Genomic DNA, 19,184 nt, shown 5'->3' on the forward strand with positions numbered 1-19,184 from the left:
AAAAAATAACAGTTTTATTATTCATTGAGGTCAATTGCTTAAAAATAGGTAAAATATAGGCATCATAATGCTCTGGTATAGCAAAAAAAACTGCTTTATCACACAGAACAGAATGACTTATTTTCGCTATAATTTGATGATTTGGATGTAATAACATGGTTTGAGTTGCATTTTCTGCACATTGTTTAGATACTCGGAATAATACCAGTGTGCCTCAATTTTCATACATAATTTTCAGGCTTGTCATATATATATATATATATATATGAAATCTAGAAATGGAGCGCAAAGTGTTATCTTTGCTCTGCCTCTTTTTTATTAACGTCTCTGCACAACGGCCAGGGGGAGATTATCCATCGTTTTTCAACATTGGAGGAGTATTAAGCAACAATGACAGCGAAACCCATTTCTCGTTGGTTATTGCCGTAAGTAACAGAAGTATACATTCCGCCAAACGAGTAATTACAGACGTCTTATTGTACCGACAGCATCTGAACTTCGATCAAACATATGTACCAAGAGGCGTCACATATTACGATAAAACGATTAGAATCGATAAGAACCCAATAAAAACTGCTTTGGACGTATGCAAACATTTAATTTCACGAAGGGTAAGTTGTTTGCAATTATTTTTCGATCGAATAGAAATATATTCATAGATTATAGTAATGGTGACCCGTTTGTCAAGGTGATAAATCCCTGAAAGTTAGTCTGAGTTTTTATTTTGTCTTAAAATGATTTTTATTTTATAGGATTACTGAAGGATTAATGCGAATGAATGATGTTTTGACCAGCGGGTGAATACAATGAATAATGTTTAATTTAAAATTTGCAGACCCTAACAATTTTTTTTGCTCGATTGGAATCATTGGGAGTACCTGAGATTTCAAAATGACAGAGATGTTACGGCTATTTAAGAATAAGAACAGCATTTTTATCATCTTGTGTTTAAACTGTCGATTGTCGGCTGTTCGGCCTCAATGGAAGTTGATCCTCAATATCAGCTTCTGTACTCGAATAGCCTAGATAGCCGTGTAGTGTCGGTAGCCGATTGCAACAAAGCTAGAAATAACACTACGGATTGCCTGTTCCGGTGGTATAAGACCATCATACAGGTGGCCCCTAATTCATGGTGTCATGCGGCTAAAAGCAAACCGTGCCGAGGAATGAATGGTTAGGGGGGTCAAAAGAAACCTAACCGTGAACGGTGCCTGTGGAGTACCGGGGCACCCTCCACAGTATTATGCCCTTACTGTGCTACCCGGAGCAATGGCGCAGTTGACCTTGTACTTCTCCGAAATAATCGGCTACTCATATTTAGCCTCAAATCAGAGGTTTGATACGAGTGGGAGCATGTTAATGTAATATGAATCAAATAAAAATTATCCAGGTGAACCTTCATCATGCAAAGGGCGCATCAGCAGTGCTCAGCAGAAGGTTCAGCAAGGAAAATATCAATGTGGGACTAATTCAAGAGCCCTGGGTAAATAATGGTAGGGTACTTGGTTACTCTTCGAGGAATTGTAGAGTTTTGTACGACGAAACTCAGTCCAAACCACGAACAGCTATTCTTGTAAATAGGGACACAAAATTTGTCCTAATTACAGAATTTATCCGTAGGGACATTGTTGCGATCAAAGTATAGGTGCCAACTCTCCGTGGGCAAACGGAGGTATTTATTGCTTCTGCCTAATTTCCTGGAGATGTTGGAGATGTGCCTCCATGCTCTGTCGTTCATTTTGTCAACTACTGTAAGAAAATTAATGCCCAATTTATAATAGGGTGCGATGCAAATGCCCATCATACAATTTGGAACAGATATTAATAAAAGAGGAGAAGATCTTTTAAACTACATGTCGTCTAACAACATAGACATATGTAATAGAGGCGATTCTCCTACTTTTGTAAACTCTATCCGACAAGAGGTTCTTGATCTCACGATCTGTAGCGACTTGCTATCGGAGAAGATTGTGAACTGGCATGTTTCTGATGAAGAATCATTGTCAGATCATAAACAAATCCGGTTCGATTTTAAAGCTGGATCAGAAATAACAGAAATCTATAGAAACCCAAAGAAAACCAATTGGGATCTCTATCGTTTTCATTTAACGAATAAGAATTAGTATAACGGTGAGCAGTTCACGACTGTTTCACAACTGGAAAATGCCTCTAATGGGATCATTGACCAAATGGTCTCATCTTATCATGCTAGCTGTCCTATTCAACAAAGGTCATCTAACAGGGATGTGCCTTGGTGGGATGGCAAGCTGGCAGGATTGAGGAAGAAATGCAGGCGGTTGTTCAATAGAGCAAAGATCACTTTAGATTGGGTTGAATACAAAAAAGCCCTAACAGAATACAACAAAGAACTAAGGCACGCCAAACGAAAAGATTGGAGACGGGTATGTGAAAGCATCAACAACGCTCCTGCAGCTGCAAGGCTGCACAAAGTCCTTTCAAAAGACCATTCAAATGGTCTAGGTAGCCTTAAAAAAGAAGACGGCAGTTATTCTGTTGACTCTTCTGAAACACTGGAAGTAATGATGAGTACTCATTTCCCTGAATCGATCCCATATTCGGATGAAGAACAGGTCTCAGATGAGGCAAGACATGTATGGTCGATAAATGCCTATCAGAAAGCTAGTGGAATCTTCACGCCTTCGAGGGTCGAATGGGCATTGAGTTCTTTTCAGCCTTTCAAATCTTCCGGGAAAGATGATATTTTCTCAGGCCTACTGCAACAAGGAAAAGATACGCTTTGTCCGCTCTTAACCGAAATATTCAAAGCAAGTGTTACGCTTTCATATATTCCAAAAGCGTGGCAAAAGGTTCGAGTTGTTTTCATTCCAAAAGCTGGAAGAAAGGATAAAACAACTCCCAAAGCCTTTAGACCTATAAGCCTTTCCTCTGTTCTTTTAAAGACAATGGAAAAAATAATGATGACTTCATCAAGTCAACAAGTTTAATAGAAACGCCTCTTTGTAAACACCAATTTGCGTATCAATCAGGTAAATCTACCATCACGGCGCTGCAGTCGCTGGCAAATAAAATCGAGAAATCTCGATTACTTTTTCAAATCGACGTAAGTAACTTTCATACGCTTTTGAGAAAGTCAATTAAGAAGAATCACACCTTTCTTCTAAAACTGTTTTAAAATGAATCCCTTTTTAACATTTTTTTACCGTGTATATCGCTTAAATTTTGCATGCAATCAGCTCGCGTTAAAACACTAGGTAGTTCCTATCATTTCCCACAAAAATTGTATGATAAAATGATAAGCCGTTTCAATCAGTTACTTTCGACGATTTTGTACCAGTGTAAAATCGACTCAAGTACCTAGTGTTTTGTTTTGATTCGTGGTTAAGTCACTTTGTCTCCCATACAACGGAGCGGCGAAAGTAGCGGTTAGGTTGCAAAAGTGGAGAATCTTACTTTCGCCATTTTGTAAATCCGGAAATTAAACGATCTAAGAGTGAACAATCGAGTTGGTTTAGAGCGGAACGTGTAGAATTTGGTCTGCGAAACACGTAGGATTGATAAAGTAAGTTTGTTAACTTTTCTGATTTGAGTCTGTTTGAATAAGTCCTCGATAAATCTCTTGAAGCCAAAGAAATAGCCGTGGTTGCTTTTCTCGATATTGAAGGAGCATTCGATAATGCATCCTATAGCTCTATGAGTTCAGCCATGGAAGCAAGGGGCTTGGATAAAAGTGTTATCGAATGGGTTATGACTATGCTCAAGGATTGCACAATTTCTGCTGATCTAGGAGGTGCGCAAATATCTACAAGATCTACGAAGGGATGTCCTCAAGGAGGAGTGTTATCGCCCTTACTGTGGTCTTTTGTAGTAGACGAACTCCTTAGAAATTTAACAGATCAAGGTTTTGAGGTAATTGGATATGCCGATGATGTGGCCATCTTGGTCAAGCATGGGAAACATTCACTCGAATATTGGGTTTCTTTCGCTCACTTCCACAAGCGGTCAAGAGCGAGATTGCCGTTTCTCCAACCAAGCGGAGTTTTTCAATTTCCAATGCGCTATCATCTTGTTCGCCGAGCGACAAGTTAGACAAAAACAGGATCAAACAATGACAAAGACAGCCAGCTAAGGATTGCGTACCTAGCTGACAGTGCAGCCTGGGCACTGTTGTTCTTCTGACATCAGCTAGATTAAGCAGTATGTCTCGAGCGTCTGTTCACCGGGAGGTGCGGCTCAAACAGCGTATGTTCTAGTATCCAGCGGCTGAGCAAGAAATGCTGAATCGCGCACAGCTAAATCAAAGGTGGTAGATCCAGCAGTGCGATCGTCCGAGTGTTAGTTGGGACCTTAAACAGAGCTTTCACGATGGCGCTCCGGCGAGACAGGAGGGTTGGCGTAGGCCTAATAAGCCACCCGTAAAAAACCTTATTGCGAATAACATAGGAGATAATACGACCCGGAACAATCGGCAAAGACCCACGCGATGAAATAAAGGTTACGATTGGAAACTTGGAACATGGAACTGCAAGTCACTTGGTTTCGCAGGTTGCGACAGGTTAATCCATGACGAACTACATCCCCGTTACTTCGATATCCCCTTTGCACGAACTTTGTTGGACTGGGCAGAAGGTGTGGAAAAGCGGGCATCGAGCAGTACTCTCCCAAATTTTATGCTGCAGTATATCACCAATTGCTAGAGAATTCGTTGGGCAATATCAGGCAGGATTTATGGGCGAACGAGCAACAACGGACCAGATATTCGCCATCCTCCAGGTGTTGCAGAAATGCCGCGAATACAATTTACCCACACATTATTTATTCGTCGATTTTGAATCGGCCTATGATATAATCGATTGAGAACAGCTATGGCAGATTATGCACGAATACGGTTTCCCGGATAAACTTGTAAGATTGATCAAGGCGTCGATGGAGCGAGTGATGTGTGTAGTCCGAGTATCAGGAACGCTCTCGAGTCCCTTAGAATCTCGCAGAGGGTTACGGCAAGGCGATGGCCTTTCGTGTTTAATATTCAACATGGTGTTAGAGGGTGTGATAAGAAGAACGGGGATAGACACGAGTGGCACGATCTTCAGGAAGTCCGTTCAGCTACTTGGTTTCGCCGACAACATTGATATTGTTGCACGCAACTTTGAGACGATGGCGAATACGTACATCCGACTAAGGGAGGCTAATCGGACTGAACATCAATGTGTCGAAGACGAAAAACATGGCAGCGAGGGGCTCAAGAGACACGGCACGCCCCATCTCGAGTTCACATTGATGGTGATGAAATCGAGGTTGTCGAAGAATTCGTGTACACTTAAAAATAAAAATAGTCGCGGAATTACTAAAGTTTATGCATTAATGACTATTTTCTATCTGCCTCTCTTTCTCTGCTGTGAATCTCTACACTAAACGTCATTTCGCCTGGGTTGAAGCTTAGCGATGCTTCAACCCAGGCGAATTGACTAGTAGGAATAAAATTCCCTGCAGAATGAAAGAGAGGCAGATAGAAAATAGTCATAGATTACTAAACTTTAGTAATTCTGTGACTACCCGTGTTTCTGAGTGTACTTGGGCTCACAGGTGACCGCCGACAAAAATACCAGCAAAGAAAGCAGAATGAACCATGAATAGCACCAGCTGCTGGGCGAACCAACCACCTTCCCCCTCGCAAAAATTGGGAGGTTGCGGTGGGCCGGGCATGTCACCAGAATGTCGGATAACAACCCAGTGAAAATGATTCTTGAAAACAATCCAATAAGTGCTACTCAACTATCAACATCACTAGGACTTTCATTCTCTATACCCGCTTTCATTTACTTTGTTTTAGTAGAATTCATCGTCAATCTTTTTATTGATTTCTCGGATCCGTTCGAGTCAGTAAAGAAAAAATAGCTGTGACAAGTAATATCCTGGACTTGAAAAGAAGATGGTAATATTTTAACATGGACTGGGAGAGGTGATTAAGCTAATAAATCAATCAAATGTATGAATTGTAGACGAGTTGCCAAATGTGTTTTTTTTAAATAACATGGAATGAAAAGAAGATGTATTTCCGAATTTACTGTTCAATATTGCGTTTTGTCACATACACTAAGGTTTTTTTTTACACGGTCCCCCGTGCCGTGCAAAAAAAATCCGTGCAAAAAAAAAAGTGCTAATTCTGGAATTTGTGTTAAAATAAACCGTGGTAATTCTAGAATCCGTGGAAAAAGTACCGTGTTAATTCTGAAATCCGTGTGAATAGGAAAAAAAGCCGTGTTAATTCCGAAATCCGTGTAAATAAGTAAAAAAACCGTGTTATTTCCGAATTTTGCGCAAAAAAAGTACCGTGTTAATTCCGTAAAAAAAGCCGTGTAAAAATAAAGAGTGCAAAAAAAACGTGTAAAAAAAGACTTTAGTGTATATTCTTTGATTTTGCAGACGATGACTTTATTGGAATCGATCGCAGTGCAGTAGAGCAGGGTTTTACAATTTTAGAAAGGGGCAACTAGGATAAGCTTTAAATGCAATTTAGTCTACCTAAACGTATCTGGTTGCACGCAAAGAAAGAAGCAGGTTCAGTTGTGTTGGTGCTGAAGCAGTGCTTGATGGGTACCCGACAAGAGGCTTGTAACAAAAAATGTAATACAATTTTATCAGCATATGATATGCATATCATATTATGATATATTTGAAACTGTTATAACCAAAAATGGGTAAATATTTTATTCTGCAAAATTATAGCCAATATGTTGAAAATTCACTGTGTGGTATTTATTTCTTTTCAACTGCTATTGTTTTTATTGAAATTTTGATTATACCACTAAGGTCGAACTTTTATCTCACCTTACCCTATGTTCAACTTGAATTTAATTGAGAGGATAAGAAAGCAATACGAATTTGGTTTTCATTTCAGGTATACGCTGTTGTAGTATCACATGAACCAACCGGGGATCTTTCGCCTGCTGCCGTTAGTTATACTAATGGGTTTTATCAAATACCAATCATTGGTAAGTATCGTGACTGCCCTTATTCTGCGCAGCTCCTGAATCTGCACACTATCACAAAAATCTAGTAAGATCCTTAAATTTTCATACGAAATTTGTTTTTCTAATTTTTCTTTCGATCAGCCTACTGAAATTTGTGAGATTATTCTAGAAAATTTGAAAAATGTACCAAGTTGTTTTGTCACATTGCTAATTCCAACCGTATAACAGTAACATTGAGATTATTATGAAACTACATGAAACTCGTAATGTAATGGCAATGAAATTTCTCGCAAAATTAAGTTATGTTTATTATTTTAATAATAAATAATATATTACTGAATATGGAAAACGTCGGAAATTATTGTCTGTTAGCAAAAAATGATAAGGAAATACCCCATCGACTTAGTCATTTTAAGCAAAATGAAAATGATAATAAATCTTCGACCTGTTTAGTGGAATACCTATAAGTAGATGAAAAGCCGAATTTAGTACTATACCATTTGATTCCACTAGGGTTTGTATCATTTGACAGATACTCGTATTTCTACCACAACTGTTTATCGCATATGTCTTCAGTGTCGTGTACAAGTCGAGTCTAGTACACGACACAGAAGACGGCCATACAGTTGAGGTCGAAATACGATTATCTGTTAAAGGATACGAACAGTAGTGGAATTAAATGGTATAGTACTAAATTCGGTTTTTCATCTACTTTCAAAAAAAAACAAGTTGGAGGGATTGCGTGCAAGATACGACCGCAGTGTTGACTTCTCCGGAATCCGGAATCAAAAATTCCACAATTCTTATTCTTCTTCTTCTTTCTGGCGTTACGTCTCCACTGGGACGGAGCCTGCTTCTCAGCTTAGTGTTCTTATGAGCACTTCCACAGTTATTAACTGAGAGCTTACTATGCCAATGACCATTTTTGCATGTGTATATCGTGTGGCAGGTACGAAGATACTCTATTCCCTGGGAAGTCGAGAAAATGTCCAACCCGAAAAGATCCTCGACCGGTGGGATTCGAACCCACGACCCTCAGCTTGGTCATGCTGAATAGCTGCGCGTTTACCGCTACGGCTATCTGGGCCCTTGATTTCTAAAATTTGTTTTTATTATTATGATAAAATTTCATACAAAATTCGTTTGTATAATTCGATGACAGGTTTAAAAATATGTGGATGATAATACATGAATCCTACTAGGGATTATATAACAGAATCGCTCCAAAGTGATCAACTTCACCCGATTTTAAGGTACCATCAGTAAACTTTTTGAGAAGGTCATTTTGAACAGAATGATGGTCAGCGAAAATTCAATTTATGCCAATTAACAGTTCGGATTCCGCCATGGACATTCGACCACTCATCAACTTTTACATGTAACAAATTTGATCCATTCCAACAAATCTGAAGGCTATTCTACTGGTCTTGCTCTTCTATACATAGAAAAAGCATTCGACAGTGTTTGGTATGAAGGTTTGATCGTAAAATTTATAAACTTTAATTTTCCAACATACATTGTTAGAATAATTCAAAGTAATCTGTCAAATTGTACACTTCAGGTTAATTTTCAGAACTCCAAGTCTGAAAGACTTCCTGTAAGAACTGGTGTTCCTCAAGGCAGCATTTTGGGACCAATATTATACAATATTTTCACATCTGGCTTACCTGAGTTACCTCAGGGATGTCAAAAATCTCTGTTTGCGGATGACACAGGCCTCTCCGCTCCGCCAAAGAACGAAGCCTGCGTGTCATTTGTAGAAGACTGCAAAAAAGTTTGGATAATGTTTCTTCATACTTGCAAAAATGGAAGATTTCTCCGAATGCTTCCAAAACTCAACTAATAATATTCCCACATAAACCAAAAGCTCTTTATTTGAAACCTTCAAGTAGACATGTTGAAGTAGATGAAGTTAAGTATCTAGGGCTCATGCTAAATAAGAATTTAACTTTCACAAATCACATTGAGGGCATTCAAGCCAAATGTAACAAATATGTAAAATGATTCTATCCACTTTATAATAGAAAATCAAAGCTTTGTCATAAAAACAAGCTTTCGATATTCAAACAAACTTTCAGGCCAGCCATGTTGTATGCTGTACCAATATGGACTAGTTGTTGTAATACCAGGAAGAAAGCTCTGCAGAGAAATAAAAATAAAATTTTGAAAATGATTCTGAAGCTTCCTCCTTGGTATAGTACCAATGAGTTACATAGAATATCCAATGTTGAAACATTGGAACAAATGCCAAATAAAATAATCAATAATTTCAGGCAACAACCGTTACAATCTTCTATTGCCACGATTAATGCGTTGTATATTTAGGTTAAGTTAGGTTAAATAAATTGAATGCGTTTTTTTTCTCTTATAAGCAGGTGAAATCAACTCACCTGTAAAAAATCTGAACTGCTCATCAAAATAAACGTAGTATCTTGTTAAGGTGAAGATGAATCGAAGCCAAGCCTTAATTTTTCAAGAGCACAGATCTGGAGAACCAAACATCCATCACTAGCTGCTGGTGACCAATCGATTAGGTTTTCAGCTCAAACGAATGTTTGGTTCTCCAGCTCCGTGCTCTTGAAAATTTGAACTTTGGCTTCGATTCATCTTCACCTTACTTCTTCTTCTTTCTGGCGTTACGGCCCAACTGGGACAGAGCCTGCTTCTCAGCTTAGTGTTCTTATGAGCACTTCCACAGTTATTAACTGAGAGCTTACTATGCCAATGACCATTTTTGCATGCGTATATCGTGTGGCAGGTACGAAGATACTCTATGCCCTGGGAAGTCGAGAAAATTTCCAACCCGAAAAGATCCTCGACCGATGAGATTCGGACCCACGACCCTCAGCTTGGTCTTGCTGAATAGCTGCGCGTTTACCGCTACGGCTATCTGGGCCCATCTTCACTTTAACAAAATGTTAATAAAATCTTAAATTTGTTGTACCAAATTAGGATGCAAGTGTTTTCTTATACACAGAACACCTAGATATAAGAAATGAATGTAATGTTTGGAATGATACTAATAAATAAATTAAAAAAAAATGCAAATCTTATATCTTTTTAAAAGCTTATTTCACACAAATCTTCATTATGTCATCATGTATTGAAGCACTTAGAAAAATGGAATATTATGCAGTCCTAATATGAATACAACAAGGTTTACAAAGCAAAGCAAATAAAATCTTGCACAAAATTACATTTTTGAAGTGTGTGAAGATTCTATGATTTGTATGGAACAAAATTTATATCAAACAAAATAGGATGAAAAGCTTGTTCTATCGGAAAATATGTTTACTTCTTACAGCACGTAAAACGGATTACAACATGATAAACTATTGCTCTAAGAAAGCTCAATTATTAGAATAAAGTTGGTTTTAGAAAGTCACTTTTGTATAATCAACTTTTGAAGCTCTGTCATATACAGCGGTAATTATCATGTTTTGCTTACGTTACTTCATAAATATGGAAAGAAACTTTTCCAATCAAAAATAAATTATTCGTTCCAAACTTATTACCATTAACGTGTAGATAGAAAAAATAAAAAAAACAAGGTCCTTAAAAATAGACTTTTTTCGATTTTTGTATTTGCTCTCAAATGCTTTTTAATGTATTTTTCAATATATTTTTACACTATGTCACGAGAGTTGTGGCACAGAATATATTAGCATAAACAGAAACCATTTTTTCTTAAAATTCAACACATTTTATAACATATCAATTTTTTCAAAGGTGTCCAAGATTTTCATCGTCATCTGTTAGTAATTTGAAAAATTATCTTACAAAATACCACCTTATTGAAGCAAGATCACCGCATCATATTTTTTAAATACATTGTAAATTATTTCTGATCAAAAAATTGTTTGTGGGTTCAACCCAATATTTTTGAGACTGTTTTGATTGTTTGCGACTACTTTTACCCAAGTGAATCATGGAAGTGCACAAGTGGTTCTATACTCTAATATTTGGATGTTTAGTGAAATCCTTGAACAAACCATTTTCTTTGACAAAAATAAACTTAAATAGATAAAATACCGAATTTAGTACTGTACCATGTAATTCCACTACACGAAGAAATCAGATTACCCAAAAAATAAGTTCTTCATACTCAAAATTGGGTAAACTGCATTTAGTTTTTACCCACGGTATGGTTGTTTTGCCTCTCTCGCAACAGCAATGTTGTCAAAAACAGAGAGAGATGCACCGACCCATCGTCGAAGTTCAATGGAATAAGCCAAATTTGGGTTCTTTCAAGTTTACCTAACGTTACACACTTAAATTATTTTACGGATTCCTGTGAAATCTCAACAGCTGAACGGTTCGGTAATATAAATTAACGGAGTACGGTAAATTTTCACAGTATTCCGTAAAAATTCACCGGAATCCATAAAATTCCGACGAAATTACGGTGTTTTATTTCACCGAACTGTTCAGCTGTTGAGATTACGGTGAAATTCACCGTAAGAGCTTAGTCTGTAAGTTGTTTTTACCCACTACGAAGACTTCGAAAGCTAACGCTGGGTAGATTTTTTTTTGCACTGAGTTGTTTGTTTTGCTGTTGTCAAACAGAGTTTCCTACTGATATGTCAGTTAACCCAAATCTGGGTTATCCCACGGAAGAGCCGAATTGCGTCAAAAGACGTCAAAGTTGGGTTGATTTGTGGCTCCGTGTAGAGTTTGTATCCTTTGACAGGTACGCGTATTTAGACCTCAACTGTAAGGCCGTCTTCAGTGTCGTGTACTAGACTCGACTTCCAGTCTAGTACCAGAGATGCATTTTGAACGCTCATGTTCTGTGAGCGTTCGTAAATGATCCTTTGATTGCTCTCGTGTTCATGTTCAGTTTTTTGAACAAACACGCGACTACTAGATTGCTCATGGTGTCGTGATCTTCAAAATGTTTGACGAAATATGCTCTTCGACCTTAGAGTTCCACCATAAATTCCTTGAAGATTTTAGTGCTCCGCAGATGCTTTGTGGGTCACGACAGCGCCCCGACAAACGAATAATGTACGCTAGTATGGGCAACTAACAACTAGAATAATACTCCTGTATCATGCATGTGGAATGAAGATTATCGCGGAACACGCACAAAAACTGATTTCATTCCTTTTGAAGAAACGTTTTGAAAATCGGATGACAGCCATTCGATCAGATCCGAGATACAGTTTTTTAAACTTTATTCAATAGTCAGTTCCCTCCAATAGACATCAATCCATAACGTTGATTTGTTGATTATTTCTATTGCTAAATGATTTTCGAATAAAATTCATTGAAAATTTTAATGGTCGGTGGAAAATGCAATGTTTAAACTTATATAGGACATTTTTATTGATTAAATTATTAAAATTGTGCGATTTTACGTCATGTGCTGACCAGCAATTTATAGAGCCAATAAAAATCCAGAATGTGGGGCTGTGAATGGCACACTCAGGCATAGAAACACCGTGTCGAACCGCGTCCCTGTTTTACCACTATATTCGTCTAGTTCCGGGCGCTCTTTAATAAAAAAAAGTATGATCCTGAAGCGTTTTAGTATTCGCTCCCAAAACGACAATTCGTCCGCTGGGGTGTGCTGCTGTCGATGATGATGGTTTACGAAAGCAATGTCAAACTCATTCATGGTTTCAAAACATTCGGAACAAAATGTTTATTTTCACCGCTTAAGTGAAGTAATGTATGAAATTGAATGAGATCCGATGGTAGAGAATTAATTTATCTACCCAATGGTATTTTTAGAGGCAGCGGAGAATGTCCTGAAACGTGTTTTATTCAGACGTATAGGCCTCCAAGCGCAAAACGCAACATACTATTAGCCATCTATACTTTGGTAGCGCAGCTATTTAGTGGATGATAGATTTGATATTTTACGCATTCATCACATGTCTCTGTAGGGGAAAATATTTTATTTTCCTGATAAAATACTGTTGACAGTGAAACAGCTGGGTGGAAAAGGTAGAAATATCCATTTTCTATATTCTACATTCGTTTGTTTTTCATATTATTCTACTACTTCCATATAAATTGAGATCCGGCTGGTAAAAGCACTAGTTTGAGGTTGGAAAAACCAGGCTATGTGAGGTTAGTTTCATTAGCACCATTAGCCTGAGCGATTTTTGCGCTCAAATAGAACACGTTTCGGAATATTTTTCGCTATCTTCAAAAATACTGTCGTGTGTAGAAATGAAATCTCTACCTGTGGATCTCAATAAATTCCATACATTACATTTCGAGTGGTTTGAAATCGCGAATGGGTTTGACATTGCTTTCGGAAACCATCATCATGACGACAGCAGCACATCCCAGCGGTCGAATTGAGGTTTTGGGAGCGAATAGCTTTAAATACAACGAATTTTGACTTGCCAGTCATATTCCAAAGATAAATCCCAATGTTTTTCAGAGCTCGCAGAGTACCACAATAAAGCAATGAAATAACGGTTGCCACGAGATGAACAGTGCACTGTGATCAAACAACACAAATTGTTTGAACTTGAGCTCGTGCGCACAAGCTTTGAACAGAACATGAACAGAACACTTTCAAATGCATCTCTGTCTAGGACACGACACTAAAGACGGCCTTACAGTTGAGGTCGAAATACGCGTATCTGTCAAAGGATACAAACTCTAGTGGAATTGAATGGTATAGTACTAAATTCGGTTTTTCATCTAGTTGTAGGTATTCCACTAAACAGCTCGAAGATTTATTATCAAGAATAAACTTATTTAAAACAAATAATTGGATGGCAACCATAGATTTTATGTTCAAGAATTGAAAATTCAATCTTTTAGAATTTTCCGTAGAAGCTTGAAAATTTTTCAACCACGTTGAATAAGTTGTGCTTTGGATGTTGATAGAAATCTATTTTTCTTGCTGCACAAAGAATAAGAGCCCCAAAGACATAAACAAATTGACGTAACGTTGTCAGTGCGCATCGTACCTTCGTGCTGTGCGTACACGAATTCTCTCTGCTCTTGGAAGTTTTCTTAAAAACTACCTAAAGCAATAAAACAGTACTTTTCAGTGCTACAAAACAGTACTTTTCAGTGCTAAAATTTAAAACGGTACTTTTCAGTGCTACTAAAACAGTACTTTTCAGTACTACTTTTTCTACTATTGATCCCTTTACGATCCTTGTTTGGACCCGTGCCTTCGATTTTTCGTTGGACCCGTTGGCGAAAGCTAGCGGTGGTAATCCTTCTTGGACACCGTCTTGGGAAAAAACCTTTCAAAGGTCACGTCTTCTTTCGTTTATTAATTAAACATGGTATCAACAACAAACAAAAGGAAGGGTGAATCTCTGAATTCACTACTTCCTTCCAAAAAAGTGGGATTTAAAACTGTCACTACACGTGGCAAGAATGGAAGAAAGGACGCTTCCCCGGAATGCAAACTTTCTTCCAAGGGTGAAATTAATAATTGTATCGAAATGAGCAATCAGTTCGATGCTCTAGACAAATTTTCCGAACACCAAATCGAAGCAGCCTCTAGCCCAGGCTCTTTGATTCAAGTGAGGAAGCAAAGAGTGCCGCCTATCGTGGTCAGTTGTTCCGAATTTGGGGGATTTAGGCAGGAGATCTTGAACTCCATTAGGGGAATCAAGGTTTCCTTCCAAATCGCAAAGAAAGGAGACTGTCGCGTTTTGCCGGAAACTCTTAAAGATCGTGAGCTTCTTCTCAAACATCTTGAAGAGAAGAAGCACAAATTTTTCACTTATGACGACAAAACTGAACGTTTGTTCAAAGTTGTCTTGAAAGTGACTATAAATCACCTGAAGAGATCAAAAATGGAATAAATGATTTACTTGGATTTTCCCCAGTCCAAGTAATCATTATGAAATCTGGCATTGTTCGGAAAGGGCTTTCTCAAGAATTTTATTTAGTTCACTTTAACAAAAAAGAACTAAATAATATTAAAGCTTTAGAAAAAGCAAAACTTTTGTTTGATGTCCGTGTGACATGGGAACATTTCCAGAAACCTGGAGGAAATTACCAGAACCCCACTCAGTGCCGTCGGTGCCAAAAGTGGGGTCATGGTACAAAAAATTGTCGCATGGATGCTAAATGCATGATTTGCGGAGGTTCTTCTCACGCCAAAGACGTCTGTCCAGTGAAGGAAGATACCACCAAATTCATATGTTGTAATTGTGGGGCTAACCATAAGTCCAATTTTTGGAATTGTCCTTCACGCAAAAAGGTCATTGAGGCTCGTGCCAGGCAGATGAAAGATAATATCCGTTACGATAACGGTCGTTTCCGGAATTTGCCTGGTAGAGTATCGAACAATGCTCATTTTTCAGTTAACGATCGCTTGATCATGAATCATACCCATCAGGAAGATCATAATCATGCTCATTCACAAACTAATTTTAATCCGTCGGGTAGCCGTTCGAATCTTTCTATTTCGAATGTATCTACCCACGGTAAATCCTTTGCCGATATCGTAGCAGGAAATTCGAACTCCTCCCCTGTTCGATCCATGGGTACCAATTCTACTTGTTTCAAATCAAATGGAAAAACCCTACCGCCACAGGTAACTCCGCTTCTTCGTCTACCGGAAATTCCAATGGGAAATCACATGACATGTCTGCCTCTGATTTTAATTTTCTAACTGAACAATTGAATCTAATGATTGATGCAATGTTCAAAGCCACCACTATGACTGAAGCAGTCCAAGTAGGTGTAAAATTTACAAATCAAATTGTTATTGGATTACGTTTTTCTAATGGATCCAAATAATAATTTAAATATTTTAAATTGGAATGCTCGTTCTCTGAATGGTAAAGAGGACGAGCTGTTTAATTTTCTTACGGTTAATAACGTGCATATAGCAGTTATTACCGAAACGTATTTAAAACCTGGATCTAAACTCAAAAGAGATCCTAACTTTTTTGTTTATCGTAATGATCGACTTGATGGGGCATGTGGGGGAGTTGCAATCATCATTCATAGGCGTATAAAACATCAACTGTTTTCATCATTTGAACCTAAAGTTTTTGAAACTTTAGGTATTTCTGTTGAAACACAGTTTGGTAAATATACTTTCATAGCTGCCTATTTGCCTTTTCAATGCTCTGGGCAGCAAGTTAATTTGCTCTAAACTGACTTGCGAAAATTGACTCGCAATAAGTCAAAATTTTTTGTCATTGGTGACTTTAATGCCAAACATCGGTCATGGAATAATTCTCAAAGTAATTCCAACGGCAAAATCTTATTTGATGAGTGCTCTTCAGGATATTTCTCAATTCAATACCCTGATAGCCCCACATGTTTTTCCTCTTCTAGAAATCCATCTACGATTGATTTGGTCTTAACCGACTCTAGTCATCTTTGTAGCCAACTGATTACTCATGCTGATTTTGATTCTGATCATGTCCCTGTTACATTTCAAATATCCCAAGAAGCGATTCTCAATCCTATCAGCTCCACTTTCAATTATTTACGAGCCGACTGGAATATATATAAAACGTATGTTGACTCCAATCTTGATGTTAACATTTCTTTAGAAACTAAACTTGATATTGACAATGCTCTTGAAACTTTAACAAATTCCATTGTTGAAGCCCGGAGCATTGCAATTCCAAAATGTGAAGTAAAATTTGAATCCGTGATTATAGACGATGATCTTAAACTCTTGATCCGTCTTAAAAACGTGAGGAGAAGGCAATTTCAACGCACTCGCGATCCTGCTATGAAAATTATATGGCAGGATTTGCAGAAAGAAATCAAGAAACGTTTTGCTCAATTAAGAAACAAAAATTTTGAAAATAAAATTTCTCAATTAGACCCTGGCTCTAAGCCCTTTTGGAAATTATCGAAAATCTTGAAAAAACCTCAGAAGCCAATACCGGCATTGAAAGAGGAAAACAAATTATTACTAACTAATTTCGAAAAAGCTCAAAAACTTGCTATGCAGTTTGAAAGTGCGCACAATTTTAATTTAGGACTTACTAGTCCAATTGAAAATGAAGTTACTCAGGAGTTCGAAAATATTCTCAATCAAGAGAACGTTTTCGAAAATGCCTGGGAGACTGATTTGGAAGAAGTGAGAACTATTATTAAAAAATTCAAAAACATGAAAGCTCCTGGTGATGATGGAATTTTCTACATCCTCATCAAGAAACTTCCAGAAAGTAGCTTATCATTTTTAGTTGATATATTCAACAAATGTTTTCAATTAGCATATTTTCCTGACAAATGGAAAAATGCTAAGGTTGTTCCAATTTTAAAACCAGACAAAAATCCTGCAGAAGCTTCTAGCTATCGTCCAATCAGTTTGCTTTCCTCCATCAGTAAACTTTTTGAAAAGGTTATTTTGAACAGAATGATGGCCCACATCAACGAAAATTCAATTTTTGCCAATGAACAGTTCGGATTCCGCCATGGACATTCGACCACTCATCAACTTTTACGTGTAACAAATTTGATCCGTTCCAACAAATCTGAAGGCTATTCTACTGGTCTTGCTCTTCTAGACATAGAAAAAGCATTCGACAGTGTTTGGCATGAAGGTTTGATTGTAAAATTGAAAAACTTTAATTTTCCAACATACATTGTTAGAATAATTCAAAGTTATCTGTCAAATCGTACACTTCAGGTTAATTATCAGAACTCCAGATCTGAAAGACTTCCTGTAAGAGCTGGTGTTCCTCAAGGCAGCATTTTGGGACCAATATTATACAATATTTTCACATCTGACTTACCTAAGCTACCTCAGGGATGTCAAAAATCTTTGTTTGCGGATGACACAGGCCTCTCCGCCAAAGGACGAAGCCTGCGTGTCATCTGTAGTCGATTGCAAAAAAGTTTGGATATTTTTTCTTCATACTTGCAAAAATGGAAGATTTCTCCTAATGCTTCCAAAACTCAACTAATAATATTCCCACATAAACCAAAAGCTCTTTATTTGAAACCTTTAAGTAGACATGTTGTCACGATGAGAGGGGTTCCAATAAATTGGTCAGATGAAGTTAAGTATCTAGGGCTCATGCTAGATAAGAATTTAACTTTCAAAAATCACATTGAGGGCATTCAAGCCAAATGTAATAAATATGTAAAATGTCTCTATCCCCTTATTAATAGAAAATCAAAACTTTGTCTTAAGAACAAGCTGTTGATATTCAAACAAATTTTCAGGCCAGCCATGTTGTATGCTGTACCAATATGGACTAGCTGTTGTAATACCAGGAAGAAAGCTCTGCAGAGAATTCAAAATAAAATTTTGAAAATGATTCTGAGGCTTCCTCCCTGGTATAGTACCAATGAGTTACATAGAATATCCAATGTTGAAACATTGGAACAAATGTCAAATACAATCATTAACAATTTCAGGCAAAAATCGTTACAATCTTCTATTGCCACGATTAATGCGTTATATGTTTAGGTTAAGTTAGGTTAAGTATATTAAAAACCTTTTTTTTTTCTCTTATAAGCAGGTGAAATCAACTCACCTGTAAAAAAAACTGAACTGCTACGGCAAATGAAATGTAATATGTTGTTAACAAAATGTTAATTACATCTTAAATTTGTTTTACCAAATTAGGATGATAGTGTTGTCAAATAACACAGAACACCTAGATATAAGAAATGAATGTAATGTTTGGAATGATACTAATAAAGAAATTAAAAAAAAAAAAGGACTACACTCCTTGTCAAGTCGTCGCACTTTTCTGCAAAGGCTATTTATTTTTGACATTGTCAGCAATCACATTGACTGTAGCTTTAGAAGATTATAAGGACTAATTTTAGCAGCTTTCAAAAATCACTATTTCTATGAAAACTGATTATACATTTCTGGGAACTTAATGATCAAAGCAGTAGGGGGGGGTACGTAACGTTGAGATGCAATCACTCATCGAGAAAATTTGCACATATTTCTGATCCAGGTGTAAAAGGTAGTAATTCATTCATTTGTTATATTTTACAGGAATTTCATCTCGGGATGCAGCATTTTCGGATAAAAACATACACGTTTCATTTTTGCGAACAGTGCCGCCTTTCTACCATCAAGCTGATGTGTGGCTTGAAATGTTAAGCCATTTCGGATATACGAAGGTTTGTACAAATGCAAATACATCTTTATTAATATTTTACAATTCTTTTCAAAATCGTGAATCTTGACGCTAAATGTACATCTCAGAAGTGTCTACCTGTATTAAGATAGCTTAAGTAGTTTTATTTATTCTACCTACCTGAGTTCGGTGCCTTTTACTTGTTAGTACCCAAAGAATTTCTGTG

At 37.3% G+C, this 19,184-nt stretch overlaps 1 protein-coding gene across 1 annotated transcript; it reads left to right on the plus strand.

Moving 5' to 3' along the window:
• The first annotated feature begins 238 nt into the window (after positions 1 to 238).
• Positions 239 to 19,082, plus strand: LOC110681252 (glutamate [NMDA] receptor subunit 1-like). The gene is made up of 4 exons (XM_021857020.1): positions 239 to 425; positions 489 to 611; positions 6,881 to 6,974; positions 18,874 to 19,082. Exons 1-4 carry the CDS (start codon positions 279 to 281, stop codon positions 19,065 to 19,067), a joined length of 558 nt encoding a protein of 185 aa, XP_021712712.1. The 5' UTR covers positions 239 to 278; the 3' UTR covers positions 19,068 to 19,082.
• Positions 19,083 to 19,184: the final 102 nt, after the last annotated feature.

This window comes from Aedes aegypti, unplaced genomic scaffold, assembly GCF_002204515.2.
Source record: "Aedes aegypti strain LVP_AGWG unplaced genomic scaffold, AaegL5.0 Primary Assembly AGWG_AaegL5_hic_scaff_609_PBJ_arrow, whole genome shotgun sequence".
NCBI lineage: Eukaryota > Metazoa > Arthropoda > Insecta > Diptera > Culicidae > Aedes > Aedes aegypti.